Genomic DNA, 21,506 nt, shown 5'->3' on the forward strand with positions numbered 1-21,506 from the left:
GGAGAAAATGCTGTTAAAACTGCCAAAAAGTGCCAAATCTGGAAAAACCACCTTCGGAAGCACCTTCGGAAGCACCTTCGGCCGCCGAAAGCCTCGTCCAGAGCCGAAATTCACCTATCTTCGGCAGCACCTTCGGCGGCCGAAAGTTTGCTCCAGAGCCGAAAGTCCAGCTTCCGAAAATAAGCTTAGGTGGCCGAAAGTCCCCCCGAATTGCCTCTTCCTTATTCAAGAAACCAAATCTTGAAGATCACATGTTTTCCACTTCATGCCATGCACATTCAAAATTCAAAAGGAGGCTCCACCTTCCTCTTTAGTGCATGAATAATGTGAAGGAAACTTCTTGGACACACTTGGGCAGCAATTAAAAGACCAAAAAGCCCCTCCCTTGCCTTCACATATGCACCTAGAAGGCACATATAAGACCAAGGACACTTTGGGCAACCTCTAAAAGATGCATGGACACCCAAGAAACCCTAGGCAGCCTCCCAAGATATATTTAAAGGCCTTATGAAGACAGAAAGATTTCAGACTTGAACAACTCAATCTCCCAACCTCTCCAAGGTTCGGCCGCCGATCTCCTCCACCTTGTGCCACCGCCGGTTCCACCTTCTCCTCTTCTCTTCTTCTATTTTCTATATTGGTTCAGCCATGAGTGGCTGAAACCCCTAATTCTAGTTGAAGTTTGGTTGAAACTAAGGTTGTTTAAAGGGTTGTGAGATCTGAACATAAAGTGTTTGCTTTTGGTTTGTTCAATATTCATGCAATTGTGTGCTTAAATCTAAGATTGCTTTGTTGTTTTGATCAAATTGGCCACTTGATTCTTAATTGCAAAGTTAATTGATTGTTAGTTGGGATATTTGTTAGTCCGTAATTGCTGGAAATATTCTGACCTAAGAACACTTGGTGTAAAAACTAAGGAATTGTATGATCTAGCAACATCTCATGCGTTTGAGTAGCTAGGGTTGGATCTCTCTCATTCTTCATGCAATTGACAATTGTTTTGATGTCTAAGGCTCAAGGACGCTCCTTGACAATTTGTTAATTGATTAGAGGACGTTCCTTAATTGATTTAATCATAAGGAGAGACATGGTGGTGAGAAGCGTTTTCCATCCCCATAACTAATCTATTGAACCAATCAAGAAGAACATAAGTTTCAATGATCAACCCTAACAACCAAAGTGGATCCATATCTTCAACTAGACTTTTCTCATATTGATTTCCTCTTTTATTTTAATTACTTGCTGTTTTAATTGCTTTCAATAGTTGTTAGTCAAATCAATATCAAAACTCTCTTTTTACTTTATTGCACTTTACTTTTGATCTACTTGCTTTCAATTGTGCTTTCAGTTGATTCTGATTGATCTTGTTTGGGAAAAATAGATAAGTACTCAATTCTCTGTGGATTCGATCCTTTACCACTATCTGCAGTTGTAAGATTGTTGATAACCGTAGAGGTTATTTTTTACCGGCTTCGACAACCGCAAGTCAGTTGCATACTTGCCTGCCAATGTCTTCTCTGTTTTTTTTATCTCGTATATCAAATTATTATAATTTAAAAATATAAAATTATTTATTCTATTGATATACGTATTTATATTACATTGGCTTTTAATTGTTGGGGTCTATTTGTTCATACAGATAAACTTAAAAGTAGGCTGGTAATTGCTTCTTGAATTTTTAGTTAAAATTTCAAAGGAATTCATGTTTATTATTGAATAACAAATGTTTTCTTTTTCAGTTTTTTAATAATATATTTGAATCAAGTGATAGAAAATTTATGAAGATAAAGTAAGCTAAAATTTTATATTTGATTAATTATTAAGTTCATTTGTTTATAAAGAAAAAAATAATAATAGGATGAAATTTCAACTCAACTCAAATTACATTTGTACATGCTTCTTGCATTCAAGTTAAAAATTATTTGTAATTATTACTACTAATACATTATTGAATAATTACTTTTTTTGGTTTTTTTTTTTAACTAAAAATGTATTTGAATAGAGCAAGGAAAATTGATCAAAAAAAAAAAAAAAGAATAGAGCAAGGAAAAGTTTATAAAATAAGATTAAAAAAATAATGATAAAAGCTTTTGAACCATTTTCTCAAACAAATACAGCACTTGTTAATGAAAAAAAAAAAAACCTTTACGTCTAAAATCTTCCCCCCAAACATGGTCTAAAGACTTGCAGGCAATGAAAACATAAGGAGACCAACTTGAATAGTAAAGAAGAGTGATATAGACAAACAAAAGTACTTCACAGCTTTCGTTTTATTATGGTTTTACAAAGACTACAATTCTATATTGCTAGAATTAACCGCTCATCTTACATGTTCTCATCTCTTCTTCTACCTGCTCCTTTTGATAAGTAGGGACTCAAATCCCCTCTTTATACACAAGGTGTTATCCCAAAAGTCCACAAAACTAGCTGAGAAACTATAACAAAGAAGAAAGAAAGAAAGACTGCTATGCCTAATTACTTCACAGTTTCTCTGATTGACTAACTTCAGCTATTCTGGGTCAGTTCTTTTCCTTGCATCATCAGACTTGCAGTGGAGAAGTCGTCTGGACATTAGCCGTTATGGGCATGTGATGATGCAAGATTCACAGTTGGACAATATACAAGTATCAATATGCATCCACCATTCAAGAGTTGAAACAGTTCCCTATCCATTTATTGCCAATGCACCAATACAACCAACCACAATGGATATTTATTTTGAAGTAGATGTGATGGGAGGCTCATCATATATTGTACGAAAGTGAAGACCCGAACCAATATATTCTGATACAGGACATAACCAACCAAAAATACTTGGCCCAAGTACCTGAAAATATCAAATTTAGAAGAGTTTAAATATGCAGAATAAGAACTCAGGAGCTAACCGCTAACTATAAAAATCATTTTGCAACTCATTTGTCAAACGTGTCTTTTCCTTCCAATTAATTTTGATTGCTCTTTACCTTCTAATTTCTTTTGATTGCTAGGTTTACTCTCTAATTGCAATAATCTTTAGATTGAAGGTTTATAATAGTTTATAATGAAAGTTGCATAACAGCTCAGTCATGTCTAGTCTAGCAAAGAGATAGAACCTTGCCCAAGCCTTATACCAATTACCAAATAACTAACAAGGATCAAGACTAGGAAGTTAATCGGCCAAATAAATACTTTATACTATTTCGAATTTACTTATTAAACACCTTAACTAAAATAAAAACCTATTGAACATCTGAACTCATAAAAACACTACCATTAAACACCAATTAGTCATATCGTGGATAGCTATCAAAGAAAAGACATAAATAGTCCCACTTAGAATTGACTATGTTCTAAATTTCGTTAATTCTGCTCTAAATTTTCATAAAATGACAAAAGTGAATATATTATTTATGAAAATTTTAAAGCATTTTTTACTCTTTTTTTTTGACAAAATCATGAATATTATAGCTAATTTGTATCTAATTGTTGTAAGTTTTATAAGCTTAGGTATTACATAGGTTACAATTTAATTCAGGTGTCAAAGGATTAATCATGTATGTATTTAGGCAAGTTAATTCCATGCTATAGTAGGAAAGGTAGCAATGAAGTAGGCATGTCATGAGACTAGTAACTTGTCTATACCATACGTGGTTGGCACAATGTGAGCCTCCTTATGCTATGCATGAATAGAATTGAGTGATGTAACAGTAAATCTTCAGAAACTGTAGTACCCTAGAATAAACTCAAATGCCATCTGCGTATATTTCAATAGTAAAGAAATATATTCTATAGTAGTCTCTCAATTCAATTTGCTTCTTAAATTTGAATGATGCACTAGGCAGAAAATTATGAATACGTCCAATGAGCGGGAAAAATAAAACTCAAAAAGCATATAAACATTGCAGTAAACTTGTTAGTGTTTTAGTTTTAAATTTGTCATTGGCTCACTGCAAAGTGATAATGATAATTACGAGTTCGTGCATGTAGCAGATAACGAGATTTTTTACTTAATATACGGGATATATCTCATTAAAGAATTTCATGCTTCTGAGAAATCATGAGATTGATTAGCATAATCTTAGGAGTAATTAGCAAAATCTTATGAGTGACTTATGATTTACAGATAGTATTCCACACACCTCATTTACATTTCATTTATAAATAGGGAGTTCTATGTATTATTAGGAACACAACAGAAATATGAAAATGTAGCCCTTTCCAATAATTCTCTTCCCTTTCTTTCTTGCTTTCTTCTTCTTATCATTTCTAAATTTTTCAAGTGCAGTTTGCTATATGCTCAATTGTTTGCAGTGCGGTACAATGTAGAAGCAACAACCTGAAAGCTAAAAATCAAAGTTGTCTTGCAAGACTCAGCAATTTTCCATTCAAAATAACTTGTGAAAAATATTGAGGAAAACAGAGTACATTAGTTATTTTTTGTTATTTGGTGGTGACATTTAATCTTTTTAGCATTCTTGGAACTGCTATTAAGAGAAACATGACGTCAAAAATAAACCCTTCAAATTTTATTCTAATTTAAATTTGATGTGTTACAGTCCCAAGAGCTTCAGAAAAGCAAAACAACTTTTTCAACAAGTAGAAGGGTGTTCTTTTTCCAAAATAAAAAAAGGAAATTTTTACCTCAATTACAAACAAACTCGATATCAATTTGAAATTATTTTCTAGCATTTTAAACTCATAATGCAATAACTTTCTTCCAATAAATTACAAAAATGTTGGAACTACAATGACTTAACATTTTTGTGCTATAACTGAATTAGAGAGAAAATTACATAAAACGGGTAAATTATAGTCATTGATGGAGCTAGTGGCCCATAATATACCCATAAGCCAAAGATGATTGGTAACAATGGCGATTTAGAAAAATTTGTATGTAGCACTTATATATTGATGTATTTAATTATAAATTTAATGAAGGCATATTTAAATTTTCATTTTTAGGATTCAATGGAAGTCTAAGCTCAGATAACAACTGTGGGCTACACCATAAGAGGGAGTCCTATCCCTTTCTCACTAATGAGTGATAAACCTTAAAATAGGTAAATAGGGAGCATGGTTTTAAATAGTAGCATAACGGCCGTTATGTAATAGGAAATGTGGGGGGAGGGGGGATGTTACCTATTACCCCATTAGGCTCTTGATTTGCATGTGTAACGGTAACAACCATTACTAATAATTCAATCCTTAAACTAAACATCCCAAATAGAATATATTCTGAGGTTCCAATGAATTCCATTAGTTTCAAAGCTCTTTTTTTTTTTTAATTTCTTTTTCTTTTTTCTTAAATAACTCATCTTTTCCTATATTTTCTCCTATAAGCTTAGATCTATTATAAACTACTCCACTTCTTAGTGTCTTTCTTCTAAAAGATGAGTTTATTTTTCTGTTTTTTGCTTTTATTTTTTTAATTTGCTTATTTGCATTTTTTTTTTAATATCTATGTTGGTTATTTATAATGTAGTTCAATATTTGGAACAAGTTATAAATTTAATATCTATGTTAATTGTTATAAATAAAAATTAAGGTATAGGTTTAGGGTTAAAAAAGTAAAAAATAATTTTTTATCAATAAAAATTATGTTTCTGTAATTGATTTGCAATGTATTACTTAATTTCATTTCATTAGTTTATTATAATGATGTTTAATTTTAGTTATATAGTCTATATTTGATGTATTTATGTCTATTATATAGTTTGTACATTATTCTGACGTATATCTATGGATATTAATTCATTTTATGAACTTTGCAAATTATATTGAAAAATTTATGTAGCTCCAAGCCATTACTATTACGTTACGATTGTTATAGGTCCGTTACTTTAAGGTTGTTATAGGTCTGTTTCTGCTACCTGCGACTTCGACCAAGAACATGGCCGTGACCACAATTTAAAACCATGACAAGAAGACTCAAACATAAGCCTTCCCCCACCACCTACCTGCACCTTAAAGATAGAGCAAGACCAACCAAGCTAAAAAAATATTTAAAATTTAGTGTGGGCCAATAAACTTACATATAATTGATGTACTAAAACATTACATTTATTCAATTTAAATAAAATATGCTTAAAATTTAGTGGAGCCATTTCTTAGAAATATAAACTATACATGAAAATTTTAAATAGATAGTGGGACAATTAAATTCATTGAATGGAGGCATTCTCCTGTAACTAAAAAGTTTAGTAGAAAATTTTATAAATTAATAGTGAGACCAGCCACATAGGTCTGCCAACGACTGGTAATGATCGGTAAACTTGTGAGTATGTAAATATGTTGTTTGCCTAGATATTTCTATTTCTTCTATTAGTTTGTGTAAATCTAGAGAATGATTCTGTTGTTTACAGAATAGGAAGTTACTTGAAGCTGGCTAAGTTTTCTCTTTAATCAAATTTTTTTTGTCAATCAATCTTCCTATGCAACCTAAAATAGAAGAAATTTGGACTTTAAGAGGAAAATATGAAACAGATGGAAACTAAATCAACCTATCATCAACCCAGAAGCAATGTCCAGCAAAATAGGATCAATGCAATGAGGCATGCATTGTCAGCACTATGTTGAAGACCAAGTACTACATCTTTCCAAGTTCCAAGATCTCTGGAGATGCAGAACAGAATAGATTACTGATGCAAGAAAGAAAAGCAAAGGGGTGCAAGTTCCTCACAGTTGTCAGATTTTCATAAGCTCCAATATCATATGGATGTTTATAAATGTTCCCTCCTTTCTCTGCAAGCCACATAGCTCTCACTCCTTCATGATACTGCCAAAATACAAAATAAGAACGGCACCCAAAATTTAAGATCAAATAGGCCATAAAAGAGAAATACAAACATGAGGATGATTCGCTAATTTTAAATAACCTCAATGGTGGTTTTGTTTTGCAAAATAAGGTAGATATGCCAACCCAAAAGAACACCAAGTGCTACATTTAAGGGGATCAACAACAACCCAGAAATAACCTGAAAATAGTAAATAAACAGCAATGTGATCAAACTACGCAGAATTAGCTAAGACCATAAGAATAGGTATTGGCATGTACATATATGCTTCTGGAAAAGCCACCATTTTGCTGCTCATCCTTTTCAGGGTCAACAGTTAGACTACCGATAAGCAAGACCTGAAGAATTTATTTGAAAGAAATAAGATTACGAAGAAGTTATTATCAGTTTTCTACTCAATAATGTGAAAAAGCACAAAAGAAAAGGATCACCCATAAAAAAAACAAAGGATCATAGCAAGCTAGACTTTGAATGCATTAAGTGATAGATGAATAGTTAATAAGAAGCTAGAAGGTATCAAATAACGTTTGCTGTGAAGATAATGACATACCAGCGAATAGATGCATGAAATTACGGCGTACACAACAAATATGAAGAACACCTTATAGTTTGCATGGCCTACGCAGTTATTTATCCAAACGCAATGGTGGTCCTTGCAGTCAACAGGAAGCACTTTAGTTTAAACACTAACCATGATATTTGAGACAAGGCATGAATTATAATACATATCATGCATACCATTCGCAACACACATCTTTTGCAAATGCGACAATGATGAGCACGAGGGGGTTTAAAGCGAGAACACTTCCGACAGTATCTCAAGTCTCCTCCCTACAAACATATCAAAAAACTAAAATGTCATAAATAGAAAAATCGTGACTACTCTCAAAAGTATTAAAATTCAGGTTATCAAATTGTTCCTTAGTTTTCCAAAAAGGATTATTTCACTTTCAAATAAGAAACTTGCTAGATCCAATATTTGTTCAATTTCCATGTGGATTTTGAAGGAAGGAAAATTAGTTCATACTCCAAATGACTACCTAATTATAAGCCAAATAGCAAGACGATCTAAACGATAATAGTAACTGACTAATAAATTTGCTAGTGTTATGAGTCGTTTGGATAGAGGGTTATCAATACAAATATTACTCTTTTAGGGAAAGAAAAAAGTGCTTTTGATATGATATCTTAAATCTTAATTAATCTGTTTGAAACTTTGAAAAAAAGAAAGAAAAAGAAAAAGAAACTAGTCTAAGCCTAGAAGGATAACATTTGTAAGAGCCGATTCAGGTATGTATAAGATATTAAGATTGGGCATATACCAATTATTTATTGGAAAATATTGGTCAAGAACAATTATGATGCAACAAAGCCACGATTAGGATCAGAATAGCAGAAGATTATGATCTCTAATAAAATGAAAACAAGATTGTGAAACTTAAATCATTCAGACATCGAATGAAACCAAATTCCTTGATTGAAAATCCAAATATTTCACAAAGGAATGTGAACATTCAAGCATTATATTGAAAATTTGAACAGGCAATGGCATATAAGATAGGTTGTATAAAGGCACAACTAAAGAGTTATTTTCCCAATCATCAATTTCTACATGCTTGGTCAATAATTTAAATGTATGCTCAAGGAATATGTGTTGGTCTCAATTTAAGAATGTTTGGTGAATACAACAGGCCAAGAGTGAAAATTAGGAACAAGCATACATGACAGTTTGGATGTTAAAGGCAAACATCAACTTTTAAATGTTTGATTAATCTGTACTATCAAGAATAAATATTGGCCTTAATTTACAAATGCAATTTTTGTAGTTTTACAAAAATCGAAAAAATCAGTCTGCAGGTTCTGACAAGGTTTGAACACCAAGCAATGGTTCTGGTTCAAAGTAAATCAAGTTGAATAGCAGAAAGAGAACAACTGTTTTATCTCTTGCTATTTGTTCATACATGTAAGACATATATTTGTTAAAGAAGAAAATTATAGTGGTGGCACAAGATGAAGGCAATTCCCAGAATTTGAACATGAGTACACAACACTAATTTGATGCAAAACCAAAAAACTAGCAAGAATCAACCAGAAGTAAAAGTATCATTTGAACTAGGAAACCCATATTCTCTGGTATTGAAGAATACATAGGTCCAGCAAACCACTAAAGAGGTGACTTGTACGCGCGTACAGGGTCTTCCTCTAATCCTTTTGCAGACTATTCCCTCCCATTTTAGATTAAACTTTCCAAAAAATAAAAGCTTTTTTTTTTTGTTTTTAGATTTTTAAGTATGCAAAGATTCTATATACACTCCATTTGAATTTTGTATAAGTGGATCTCTTTCCATCCAGATCAACTAAAATGACATTAAGGAATTAAGGGTTACAACATTCTAAGTCCTAATCATTCAGCAAAGATCAAATTAAAAAGCTGTACAAGAAACTAAAATCAAATACAATAGCATCAATGGCATTATATTTCAAATTTCAAATGAATGAATAGAAATTCATGAATCCCAAGATTTTACTCTACTTTGCGTTTGATCTCATGAATTGTGTTATTGGCATCTTCAATATTTGGGGCGTATGTGGATGGGACTGAACCAGGATCTGTAAAGATGGCAAATGCATAGTTCATCACACACATGATAGCCAGGGCAGTGAAGACAATGGCATTCATGATTCCTGGAGAAGACATAAGGCCAAACCAGCCATCTATGAAGACAAAGAGCGTTGAGAAGTAAATGTAGATGATGGCCAAAATGACAATGGTTACAGGCAGAGAGAAGCCAGAGGCTTGCTTCATTTTCTCTATTGGATAGGTGTGCAAGGAGAAAACAATGGCATCTCCAAAACAGTCAGCTCAGGAAGGTGGCTCCACCCACAACAATCAGGCAATTAATTCAGATTTCTGTTCTGAAGAGAAAGAAAGAATTAAAGCAAGAAAAGGATACAGAAACGAGAGAAATACAAGGTATGTTTTACATTATACAAATTTTAGATTGGACAAATCTAACAGAAAAACGATGCTAATCAGACTTAGAATTTAGAAACCATTCACAGGTAACAGAAAGACTGCAGTAGCTGTAACCATGGATGAACTCTTACAAATAGCAGATCTAATACAATGAGAAGAGAACATCTATTATTCCCATTGAAGACAAATTCAACTAAGACAAACCCAATCCACTAGAAAGATAAAAGTTTACAAATATATACTTTCCCAGTTCCTCAGTAGCCAGAATAAGAAGCAGAGAAGAGTAGGAAAAGAGAAAGAAAATCGAGGAATCATATTTAGTAAAGAATTAAGATCATGAGAAATTGAATTAAGTTCCAACCAAAATTTTATTAAAGAAAGAAGAAAAGAATGATTTGAATTAGATCTTCATTGGAACGGACAAACAGTTCCTCTTCCTCTGCCCCCTTTCTTTTTCACAAACACCAAACAGAGATTCAAAAAACTTTAGGAATTAGACGCAGAACTGAACTGCAAAGAAGTATAAATCGAAGCCCCAAGTCTTCATTAGCAAAAACCCACCTCAAAAACCCATCAAATAAATATAGATCACTGAAATTAAGCAAGAAAATAAGGAGACAGGACAAAGAGAAAGACATCAATGGATGCAAACAAAAGGTATACATAAACAGAAAAGAGAGAGAAGAGGGTACCACTGAAGCATTGGTCTTCAAATTGCTGAATATCTTCAGAAAGAGAAACGATCGCCCAGTCTCGTCTTCGACTGGAAAAGAAAAAAATTTTAGGACGATTTTATCCTTACATTTCTATTTATTGGCATTTGATATAATATGTAATAAGTGCAATTCAATTAACCCTTTCTAGGTTTATTTAAGGAACAAATAAATTTTGATATAATATAAAATTTTTTAATAATAAGATATTTTTTATAATAAATATTATTTTTTATAATTTAAAATATTAAAAATTTAATATTTTAATTAACATAAAATTAAAAAATATATACAAATAGTAAATAACTTTCAAAATTAAAAGGTCAAGTTTTATTATAAAAATATTTTATTATTAAAAAATAATAACATATTATATTTAAATGTAAAGATAATTATTTATTTAGTTAAAAAAATTGAATTAGATAAAAAATATATATATATTTAAAATATAAAATTCTCATTTTAAATTAAATTAAAATATAAAATAATAAAAATTAAGTGTTTTTAAGATTTATATTTGATAAGAGTTAAATAATTGCTTATATAAATTTAATTAATAATAAATAAATAACATATAACATAATATTTATATTAATTTAAAATTAATCAAAATTATTTTAATGTTTGATTATAATTATAAAAGAAAAGGCCAGTTTTAGTATATTATTGAAAATTTTAATTATTATCGTAATAAAATATAAAATTTTAAATTTTTTTTATTAAATTAGATGAATTATTTTAAAGATTAATTATAATTTATTATTTAAAATTAAAAATTATAATTATAAGAAAGATGAAACGTAGAGTTTTTAACCATAAGCGTTTTTGAAAAATAGAAACAATGAAATGTGAAAAGTAAGTGGAACGAATATGGTTTTAATTTTTAGGGAAGAAAAAATCCCCCATCTTAAGATATTTAATTTTAATTTGGTCAGAGAAACATGGTTTTAAGTTCTTGCTTTCTAATTATTAATATATATAGAGATAAATGCATTTTTAAAAAAAAATAATATCATACATCCTATATATATATATATATCTTTTATTGTAATGAAATTGGATTGATATTTATTTTTATGTACTTAATAGAGAAATTGGTTTTAGTTTATTTTTTTAATTTTTCAAAATGTATAAAATAATTAATTGAATAAATGCAAGAAATTATATGTAAATGTTTGTTAACAAACATATAATTAAATTTCTTTTTATATAAGCACAAGTTTTCATTCCAGATATATTACATTCAATTATCATAAAATTTATAAATTAAACAATATTTGCTAGAAATATAATTAATATGAAAATTCAAGAATAAAATTACACATTTAGGCAACAATATAATTAATGGAAAATGAATAGTTTTTTTTATTATTATTATTTCTCGAAAGAAAATGAATAATCTAATTACATTCCTATCAAATTAATCAAAACTCCGCCCCCTTTCTTTTTGTGGGCTGTGGTAAATTGCGAAGGAAAGCAACATTCCACCCTCCTTTCTGGGGAAAGAAAAGAAAATGAATTTAAAAAAAAAAAAAAAGACATGTATCAAAAAATAAATTAACATTTGGGAAGATCAGAAGGTGGAGGTGGCAGCTTTTGATTCTGTTTTTTTCCATCCATGACAACCCAGGCCATCTTCAGGCCCCAGCTGGTGTGTACTTCAAGATGGCAGTGCATAAACCAAACGCCTGTTCAACATTTCAAAAAATAAATAAATAAATAAAACAAATTAATTAATTTCATATTATAAAATATATAGCTCAAGTCTTTTTTTTTTTTTTATACACCATCGGTTGACTGAATTCGACTAATATAGATTTGTATTGAATAAATTCATTAAAAAGATAAAATAATTCCTTAAATTCTAAAATGATTCATATATAAAATTTAAATTTTTAATTAATGGAGAAACGCCCATATCATTTTATTTCATCTATTGAAAATTATATTTTTTATAATTCTCTATGCATCTCTGCTTGAATTTTTTAACTCATTTAATAAGTCAATCTTTTCATAATAAATTATATATATATATATATATATATATATATATATATATATATAGCTAAAAACTCCTCAAGAATGAAAGCTAGTATCATTGCTAGAGCTCACCTGGATTATCTGCATGGAACCGTATGGCCACCCAACCACCAGAAGGCACACTTACAGTATTTCTCTCAGCAGGGTCAACCAGGTTGAATTTGGCAGGATCCTTACTGGAGTTAAAGTTGCCCAAACCTTGTCCAACTATGAAGAAATTGAAGCCATGCAGATGAAGAGGATGGCTCTCAGCCCCAATAATGCTAGTATCCTGCAATACCAGCTCCACATTTGTATTAAAAGGCAGCACCACCACCTTCGTCCCAGTGGTCGCCATAATATTACTGGGTGGTGTCCCTGTGTAGTTGAATTTGAAAGGTGGGTTAGCTGGGAAATCAGTTGTGTACACCCCTTTTGATTGGTTAAAGAAGTGAGCTTGCAGAAGAGCTACGTTGGGTTGCACAAACGAGACATTGTTGATTGAAGCTGCCACTCTAGTGTTGTTGGGTCCTTGACAAGTTTGGTTCTTGGAGCAAGGGAGGATCCCTAACCCAACTGTGAAGAAGAAACGTCTATCAATCTTTTTGGGGACTTTAGCTGGGAAGTTTCCGGTGGCCAAGCTACGAATTTTCTGGAAGAATTTCATGGAAAATGCGGTGTCGTTGAACATTGGAAGCGATGGCCTAAGAAGGGGATCGCGTTTCTTGTTGTTAGAGTTGGAAAGAGAAGGTTTCTCATACTCGAGAATTGCAGCGGTGGTGGTGTTATCAAAAGTAGCTGGACCAGTGGCGTAAGGCCTAGCAGCCATCAAGAAGGTAGCATTAGGAGCGGTGGCTTTGGCCTTGAGCAGGACGTTCATGGTTTGTCCAGGAGTGATGAGTAGAGTTTGGGTCTTAAAAGGTTTGACGTAGACTGCATCTGTTTCAACAACAGTGAGACTGTGGTTTGCAATGCTGAAGAAAAGCTCATCATTAAGTGCAGCATTGATTAAACGAAGAAGATAGGTCTTTCCAGGCTTCAGTTTCAGCTTAAATGTGTCTGCACAAAATTAATATAATTCCTTAATAATTATTTATTTAAAATCGAAATTATCATTATGATACCAAAAGGAAATCAAATTAGTTGCTGAACCTTTTGCAGAGCAGTTATACAAGGGACCTGGAAGACCATTGATTGTGTAGGCATCAGAGATATTTGGTGCTCCGCCTGCTTGGGTTGCTTGGTTGATAATTGTCTCTGTGTCGGCTTTCCACCATTCCCCTGCAACATTTTGAGGTAAAAAGTTTTAGAAAATCACAGCCAAAAGACAGAGTAAAGCTCGAAATCTCTAAGCATTAAGCTAATAGTATATATAATACAGTTTTCGTGTATTACCGAAAAGGACAGGGACTTCTTTGTGAGGCTGGGGAAAAGGGTAAGAGGCATGTTTCTTTGGGAGGATGACAAGGGGACCATATAGAGTAACTCTAAGCCAAGAGATATGAGCATGCCAGAATAATGTTCCCCTTTGGCCAGTTACTGTGAAATTGTACACGTAGGTTTGTCCTGTCTGAATCGGACATTGTGTGATGTAGGCAGGCCCATCTGCCCATCCGCTTCTTAGTTGCCTGATTCCATGCCTATTCAGTAAATTTTCATATAATCATCAAATTCTGATCTAAATACAATGACTAATATTACAATTAAAACAGATTGAACCCAAAAGTTAACGTTAAGCTAGCTTCCATACCAATGAAGGGTGACATTGTATTGAACATGATTGACGACCTTGATTAAGAGCCTGTCACCTTCCCTTGCTATGATTCGAGGCCCAGGGAACTTACCATTCACGGTCACTATACTCTTTGTTTGACACAATCTTGTCACGTTTTGCATCACGATCTTAAAAAAGAAAAACAAAAAAGATTTTTTTAGCCACTGTTTGGTCTGTTAGCTGTATTATAATTAATTATTTTTATAGTATTTAAAGTAAGAGCATTCGATACAAAACAAATATTAGATTAAAAGTTAAATATAAAATAAGAATAAAAGATATAAATAAATACCTAAATTTATAAAAAATAAAAAAATATAAATGTAAAAAAAAAAAATGAAACTAGTAGTTGATAACTACTAAACATTAGAAAGAGTAGTTTTTCAATAACCACTAATCTAATAATAAAAAATTATTTTTCAAATAATAAATAATAAAAATTAGTGTCTTTGACTTAATTTAAACATTTTTTTATGCATGTATTTTCTTAATAATAAAAAATGGATTTCACACAAAAATTAACACTATGTAAATCAAGGTGCACATACACATAATAAACTGAATATATTATAAAATTTACTAAAAAGTGATGATAAGTGATACGTACATTGAACTTGTAGTGCCGAGTAATGCCAGCATGTTTTGCAAGTACCAACTCAGGAAAAATACAAAAACTACACAATGCAAGCACAATAGCCATTAAAATTGGAAGACTGCTGGAACCCATCTCAGAGTGGTGTTTGGTTGCAAGGAAAATGATAAGTAAGAGAAGAAAGATGATGAGAGAGTTGATTGGATTAATGCAGAAAATGTGTTGAAGATGATGCTTATATAGAGTGAAAAAATGGTGGGGTTTGTAAATTAGGTGAGTTAAATTAGAGTGAGATTTTTGTTGATGAAAGTCAATACCTTCAGCAACAAATTGTATTGCAAATTTGGTCTGATTGGCAGCAGGTTAAGCATAACTTTAGAGTGATGTCTAAGCTAGAATAGTACTGTTTTTAATTAACGGTTTTTGTTTAAGCTAGATTGCAATTTTGTCTTAATATAGTTGTTGATTGGTTGTAGGAAAAGCTCCACTAATCAGCAGTTTATTTTAATAAATTATGAGTTCCTATTTATTTATTTTATAATAAACTAAGCTAAACTCTTTAAAACATCATTATTTATATTTTGAAAAAGAAACCTCTAGCATGTTTATCAAAATGTTTGATTTATATTTTTACTCTTATTTTACGAAATTCAATATATTATTTTAGATTATTTAGCTCAATATAATACAATTTTAAAAATAAATTTTATAAGAAGCATATTAATGCTATCCGATTTAACAAATTCTAATATTATTAAAATTAAAATTTGTACTGTTTTAATTAACATTTACTCTAATGAATGAGGGCTCATGAAATCCATTTCTGTTATGAAATTAATTAAGGAAACAGCATTACGTCATAAATAATAATAGAGGGTTAAGTGGCTTGGTAAATGGCAACCTCCAGGCGTTGATACATGTTAATCAAAGGAAAACTAGCGTGATGTTAGTTGTGGGGTGGTTAGATTGGTTTTGATGTTTACTTGTGGGTGTCTTCCTCTTCCTCTTCCTCTTCCTCTTCCTCTTCCATCCAGCAAATCTCAATTTAACAGCTTTTTGTTGGTCTTTTCCTCTCTTGCCATACTCACGTCCATTCTATTAACAACTCGTTGCGTATAAAATAATAGTAATTTCTATTGCACAACATACGTTTCCCAACCTGGTATCAACAAAAATTAAATACCTTTGAAAATGCAATTTAGAAAAAAATATTCTAATTAATATATTTAAAATCTATGAATACATTTCAAATGCCGACAATCACTTATAAATCAACATAACATAGATTTATACGAACAAGCGAAGATCCATTCTCTCTATTTTGAGTTTATATACCAGCCTTTTCTTTATATTTGAAATATTATCTGCTTCAATTTTTATTTTGTTTAAATTAGTTGTTGAGTGATCCAAAATTATAACTGCCATATTTTATATTTTTATTTTTATTTTTAAATTTTAGATAAATTAAAATATAAAAGTTTAAATAATATTTTATTATTTTTAAAATATACATTAATTCTAAATATATAAAAACATTAACTTATATTTAACTAATTAATATATTTAATTTTAAAAATATATGCAGTCCACCAACTAATAATAAATGGATTTTGTTTTGCAATACTAATTATAAAAGTTTTATAATTTCGTATATATTATTATTTGATATTAAATAATGTGACTATTATAAAATTTTTATAATTATTACTACAAATAAAATTTATTATTTTTTAAATATGAGATTACATATATATTTAATAATAAAGTTGTTTATTTTTAATTTTAATTTTAAAAATTAATTAAAATTATACTTAAATACAAACTTTAGATCAATATATAAAAAAATTTAAATATTTAAACTAATATGAAAAATGATGTAAATATTGAGTCTTTTTAAACCAATTGGCCATGTAATTTTAATGTCTTTGGTAGAATTGAATGAAATGGGTAATGGAAATAAGTCCAAATCCATCCTATACTTTTTAGTAAGGTCAAATAAATAAATTTTAATTTTTTTTATCAAATAAGCCCATAACTTTATATTAAAAGCCAAATAGATCTTATCATATTAAAATATTAAATTTAATAATAAAATATAATTTTTAAATAAAATAATATTAAAAATGAAAAGAATAATAATAATAAATAATTTAAATCGGTATAATATCTTTTTTAATGTTATTTTAATTAAAACTTATATTTAGAAACTATAATTTATTATTAAAAAATTAATATTTTAAAATGAAAGGACATAATTGGCCTTTAATGTAAAATTATGGGCTTATTTAACTAAAAAATTAAAATTAACTTATTTAATTTTGATAAAATATATAGCAGCGCCTATAGATTTATTGTCATTGATTTTTATTTGTTGTGGATTGATTTGGATTTGTATATTCATTTCTATTTGCATTTTGTATTTTTGCCATGTTGTAGCTAATGATATTTGAATGTAGTAATCTTCTTCTGGAATTTGGAGATTCTATTTTGGATTTTATAAATTAACTAATTAAATTGAATAAAAAAAAATTTATTCAGTTTAATTGAGTTCAATTTTAAAAAATTAGTTTGATTTTCCATATTTTTAATTCTATTTAGTTTGAAATTGAACCAACCGATTGCACACTTCTAGTGATAGATTTCAAGAATGCAATCTCATTGAATCTTAGTCTCTTATAGCTTCTGAAATTATTGAAGCAACTGACAAGACAATAGGGCTCCATAAATGTTGATATCAAATATGCAATAGTCCTCCTCGGGATAAGAGCAAATCGACCCACAAAGCAACAAAACAAAACCTTATTAAGGCTTTTTCACCAAGTCTCACTATAAGCCCTCTCTATAAATCTCATATTTGGATAAACAAATACAAAAATAAATAAATTAAAAAAAATAAAATACCACTATGAGAAAGAGAAGACGGTCCACCCTATATAAAAACAACATAACATAACAAATTTGGAGACCTTTCCCTACGTAAATGATAGGAGATGATAGAGAAAACTAAATGTTTGACTCGCTTGAGAAAGAAAATCCACATATGAAAATGAGAAAATTTTCTCTCTAAAATCTAGAGAGAAGTACCTAAAACTATATAAATATTAGGAGTAGTAAATGCCTTTATTAGATTTAGTGGCTTATTTTACACCTATATTCTATAGAAAAAAATTAATATCTAGTCTATGTGGTAAAGGAAAATTCACTAATTAGTCTTTAGATTTTAAAACATCATTCATGTTTAAAAGTTCAATTACTTAATCTTTCTATTACTTGAAACTACTAAGAATTAATGAAAAGTCGAAAATGTCCAAAAACAAATTTACACTAATAACTTATTAGCCTAAAAGAAAAAAATAAGGCATCTAGATCCCCAATTCCCCTCTGTCCTCTCTCTCCATATATGCCCCGACATCTAAATTCTATTCTCTCTTCCCTTTTTCTGTTCTCTTTCTCTCTAATTGTTCTTGCACATTGATTAAGTGAGAGAGAGGGTATCACTTGAATGAGAGTGGTCCCTATCATGTGTACTCTAGTGGTCCCTAACGTCTATACTGCCATGGTCCTTGTACACTATGGTGGTCCTTGTTGCACATTTGCATCATGAGAATAGAACACGAGAATTGGTAATGTTCCATTTTGAGCTTCATAATACATTTGCATTGATATTTACTAAGAATATCAATGTGCCATGTATATTATACTAAAGCACATTTGTTGAATTTTACCGACTAACATTCACATTGACATTTATTTGGTTTTACAATATGTCATGGGTTTTATAATATCACACATTTGTTGTATTAAAGTACATTTATGTTATTAATGAGTATTTATCTATATTTTCCCCTCTCATTCACATTAAAAATGCAATATGCAAACCATTATGATTTTAAAATTGCATTTGAGGATAATGAAGTTGAACTCAAAAAAGTACAAGTTGATAAGTACTCCTATATTCATTTACTAGCTAATATGTTCAAGCTACTTAGATTTCATAATAATTGTAGTTGGAATGGTCTTAGTGTTGAAATAGATATAGACCTCATATTGATATTTGAGTCGTATAAGGATAATAATGTAATTCTTTTAAGAATCATAAGTCAGTTTGTGCCATTGAGGTTGCCACCTTCCATGAGAAAGTCCAATGTGAGAGGAGAAGGTCCAAGTAATATAGGAAGTCAAAAGGATAATGTTGTTGGAAAAAGTGAGGAGAAAGTTATTGAGAGTGATATAAGGAGCGATGGTATAAGGCTTGCAGGTCAAGTTTACAGGAGAGGTAGAGGTAGAAGTGTCCCTATTACAGGAAGAGGGAATTTTGCATCTAGAAGAGAGAGTTCTATATATAGAAGACATACTTCTTTTGAATAGGATGGTAAAAGGGATAGGAGCAATAGTAATATGGGGAGAGAAGGCATGCTAACCCTACACCAAATGTGCTACTAAATATTATTGATAGTGACGATGAATCAAGTCCCAGTGTTGAAGAGCGGTGTGAAAATCAATGTCCTCATATTAGTTTTAGAACTAATGAAGAAATAGAGGGTGAGAGTGTGGAAATAGAAGGTGATGATGATGATGGATTATCTAATGTATGCAGTAATAAAGAAAATGAACTTAGTTCAGAAAGGGATGGTGGGACTTATAAAAATTTAAGAATTTTTAAGCATGCCCCTTTGAAAGTAAAAAAGGTGAATTTATTTTCTTTAAAGTGCGTTAAGTTTTTAATAATATGAAAGTTATTACAAAGACTCTAAGGGACTATGTTAAAGGAGGATGTGCAATATACAGAAAAACGAATGATAATATGAGTGTGACAGCTGTTTGTACTTCTGAAATGTGTTAGTAGAGATTTCATGCAAGTGCCTTTCATGATCAAATGACTTTTATGATTAAGACCCTTAAAGATGCACATATTTGTATGAGACCTATAGATAATAAGAACTCCAATTCAAACACAAAAATGGATATTAGAGAAGTTGATGAGTTTTCTCAAGGTAGATTGTGATATGTCATATGGGATGATGTATAGGACTGTGCAATCAGACGGTTCGGTTAACCGAATTTTAAAAATATTAGAAATCAATTATTAAGATATAACTGAATCGAACTGAATCAAACTAAATCAATAAAAATTGATTCAGTTTGATTTGGTTATATCAAAACCGAAGTTTGTAAATTTAACACGTTTGACCTTGGGCTACTGGCTGAGTTGGGTAAGGGTTAGTATAATAATATATAGTAAAATTGGTTAGTTTGGTTAGTAAGTTATTTAATACATTTAAACCGAATCGAATAAGAAACTGAATAATCTGAAAAATACTAATCGAACCAAACCGAACGTTCTAACTAACCGAACTGCTAAACCAAAATCAGTCGATTCGGTTCAGTTTCTCGGTTTGAACCGAGATATGCTCTCCCCTAACGATGCATCAAATTTTAATCAAGAAGTGAGAAATTGAAATACATTTGTGGCTATCATATAGGGCAAAAAAATCTTCCAAAAAGACAGAACATTGGAGAGCATGTAAAGAGCCATAAAAAATTGAAGAAATCCTTATTTTTCTTACAGAAGTATGATCTCGAAACTATGGTGAAAATATAAATAGAGACTAGATGGTTGCCACCTTTAGGGCTTTATGGTGTGATTTTTTTTTTATCAACTATGATATTAGATGGTGATTGTGCGGTTGTCGAGACCGGTCAAAAATAACCTTTTTGATTATCCACAATTTTATAACTGTAGATAGTGGTAAAAGGATCGAATACACAGGGAATTGATACTTTCCTATTCTTCTATCAAAGACCAAGTAAATAAACTGAAAATAAAATAAAATGGGGTTGCTAGATGGCTCTCTATTTATAGCTTGAATATGGAGCCCTAAGTGATCCCTTGATTAGATGGAGACCTTTTCCAATTTGGATTTTAGTTCCTTTTTGCAATAGAGTTTCCTTGTGATTTGGACTCCTTGATGGGCGAGATTCTATTGCTGAGGTGTCTTAGGGTGCTGCTGAGTCGTCCTAAAGTGTTTGGGATACGATAGACTTCTGAAAGTTTGAATTTCTGATTTCCCACTTTTCTGCCGTTTTCTGCTGCAAAATTTGTTTGCCTGACTGTTTGGGCAAACAACCGGTCAAACAATCAGTTCTGTGCTGTCTGTCATTCTGTCTCTATTCTACAGGAATTGTTTGGGCGACTTGTTTGGGTAAACAGCTGGTCAAACAACAAGTCTGTACTCCTCTTCATCTTCCTCCGTTTTTGCTGTAGCTTGGTTTGGGCAATTGTTTGGGAAAATTGATCTTGGCACATCAGATTTAGTCTCATGGATTTCTCTTCCATTCTCTTTTGGCAGCTTTTAAGCCGTCTTGCATCAAATTATTATTTTACACCATTTTCTGCAAAATAGGATCAAAACCATAAAATTAGATAGAAAATGTGTAATTTAACATCATTAATAACGTGAAAAATGGGCCTAATTTTGGTTTGATCAGATGGTAATCGGGATGTGTTTCTATTGGTTTTTGCATTGTGGAATTTCAGTGTGTAGATAGTTAAAATTTCTTTCTAAAGAACTTGTATCATAACATTAAAACTGAGAGAAATGATAAACTTTAGACATTCATATTAAATAGATAAAAAGTTAGTGATATGTATTTTCTT

The 21,506-nt window shown here is 30.7% G+C and overlaps 2 protein-coding genes across 5 annotated transcripts; both read right to left on the reverse strand.

Annotated features, from left to right (window-relative positions):
• Nucleotides 1-2,238: 2,238 nt before the first annotated feature.
• Nucleotides 2,239-10,572, reverse strand: LOC110621063 (probable protein S-acyltransferase 16). 4 transcript variants are annotated; one of them, XM_021765106.2, is made up of 8 exons: nucleotides 10,443-10,572; nucleotides 9,307-9,684; nucleotides 7,512-7,604; nucleotides 7,324-7,425; nucleotides 7,034-7,111; nucleotides 6,855-6,953; nucleotides 6,659-6,754; nucleotides 2,239-2,827 (listed from the first exon to the last, which is right to left on the reverse strand). In XM_021765106.2, the coding sequence occupies exons 2-8, from the start codon at nucleotides 9,577-9,579 to the stop codon at nucleotides 2,714-2,716; spliced, it is 855 nt and encodes a 284-aa protein (XP_021620798.1). In that variant the 5' UTR covers nucleotides 9,580-9,684; nucleotides 10,443-10,572; the 3' UTR covers nucleotides 2,239-2,713. The 4 variants fall into 4 exon arrangements, 3 of the variants coding, with proteins under 3 accessions (XP_021620798.1, XP_021620797.1, XP_043814994.1); XM_021765105.2 differs by having other exon boundaries at nucleotides 9,307-9,689; XM_043959059.1 differs by lacking the exon at nucleotides 10,443-10,572 and having other exon boundaries at nucleotides 9,307-10,436.
• A 1,241-nt stretch (nucleotides 10,573-11,813) lies between these two features.
• Nucleotides 11,814-15,047, reverse strand: LOC110620649 (laccase-4). The gene is made up of 6 exons (XM_043958878.1): nucleotides 14,864-15,047; nucleotides 14,233-14,384; nucleotides 13,878-14,122; nucleotides 13,635-13,763; nucleotides 12,576-13,541; nucleotides 11,814-12,151 (listed from the first exon to the last, which is right to left on the reverse strand). The coding sequence occupies exons 1-6, from the start codon at nucleotides 14,981-14,983 to the stop codon at nucleotides 12,021-12,023; spliced, it is 1,743 nt and encodes a 580-aa protein (XP_043814813.1). The 5' UTR covers nucleotides 14,984-15,047; the 3' UTR covers nucleotides 11,814-12,020.
• Nucleotides 15,048-21,506: the final 6,459 nt, after the last annotated feature.

Source organism: Manihot esculenta, chromosome 8, assembly GCF_001659605.2.
Source record: "Manihot esculenta cultivar AM560-2 chromosome 8, M.esculenta_v8, whole genome shotgun sequence".
Taxonomy (NCBI): Eukaryota; Viridiplantae; Streptophyta; class Magnoliopsida; order Malpighiales; family Euphorbiaceae; genus Manihot; species Manihot esculenta.

Coding starts and splice junctions, on each gene's coding strand:
- LOC110621063 (XM_021765106.2), bottom strand. CDS start 9,579: ATGAAGCAAGCCTCTGGCTTCTCTCTGCCTGTAACCATTGTCATTTTG. Junction 7,426..7,511: donor AAAGATGTGTGTTGCGAATG/GTATGCATGATA, acceptor GTTGACTGCAAG/GACCACCATTGCGTTTGGAT. Junction 6,755..6,854: donor AAAACAAAACCACCATTGAG/GTTATTTAAAAT, acceptor GTATTTTGGCAG/TATCATGAAGGAGTGAGAGC.
- LOC110620649 (XM_043958878.1), bottom strand. CDS start 14,983: ATGGGTTCCAGCAGTCTTCCAATTTTAATGGCTATTGTGCTTGCATTG. Junction 14,123..14,232: donor TACAATGTCACCCTTCATTG/GTATGGAAGCTA, acceptor TTTACTGAATAG/GCATGGAATCAGGCAACTAA. Junction 13,764..13,877: donor AGAAGTCCCTGTCCTTTTCG/GTAATACACGAA, acceptor AAAATGTTGCAG/GGGAATGGTGGAAAGCCGAC.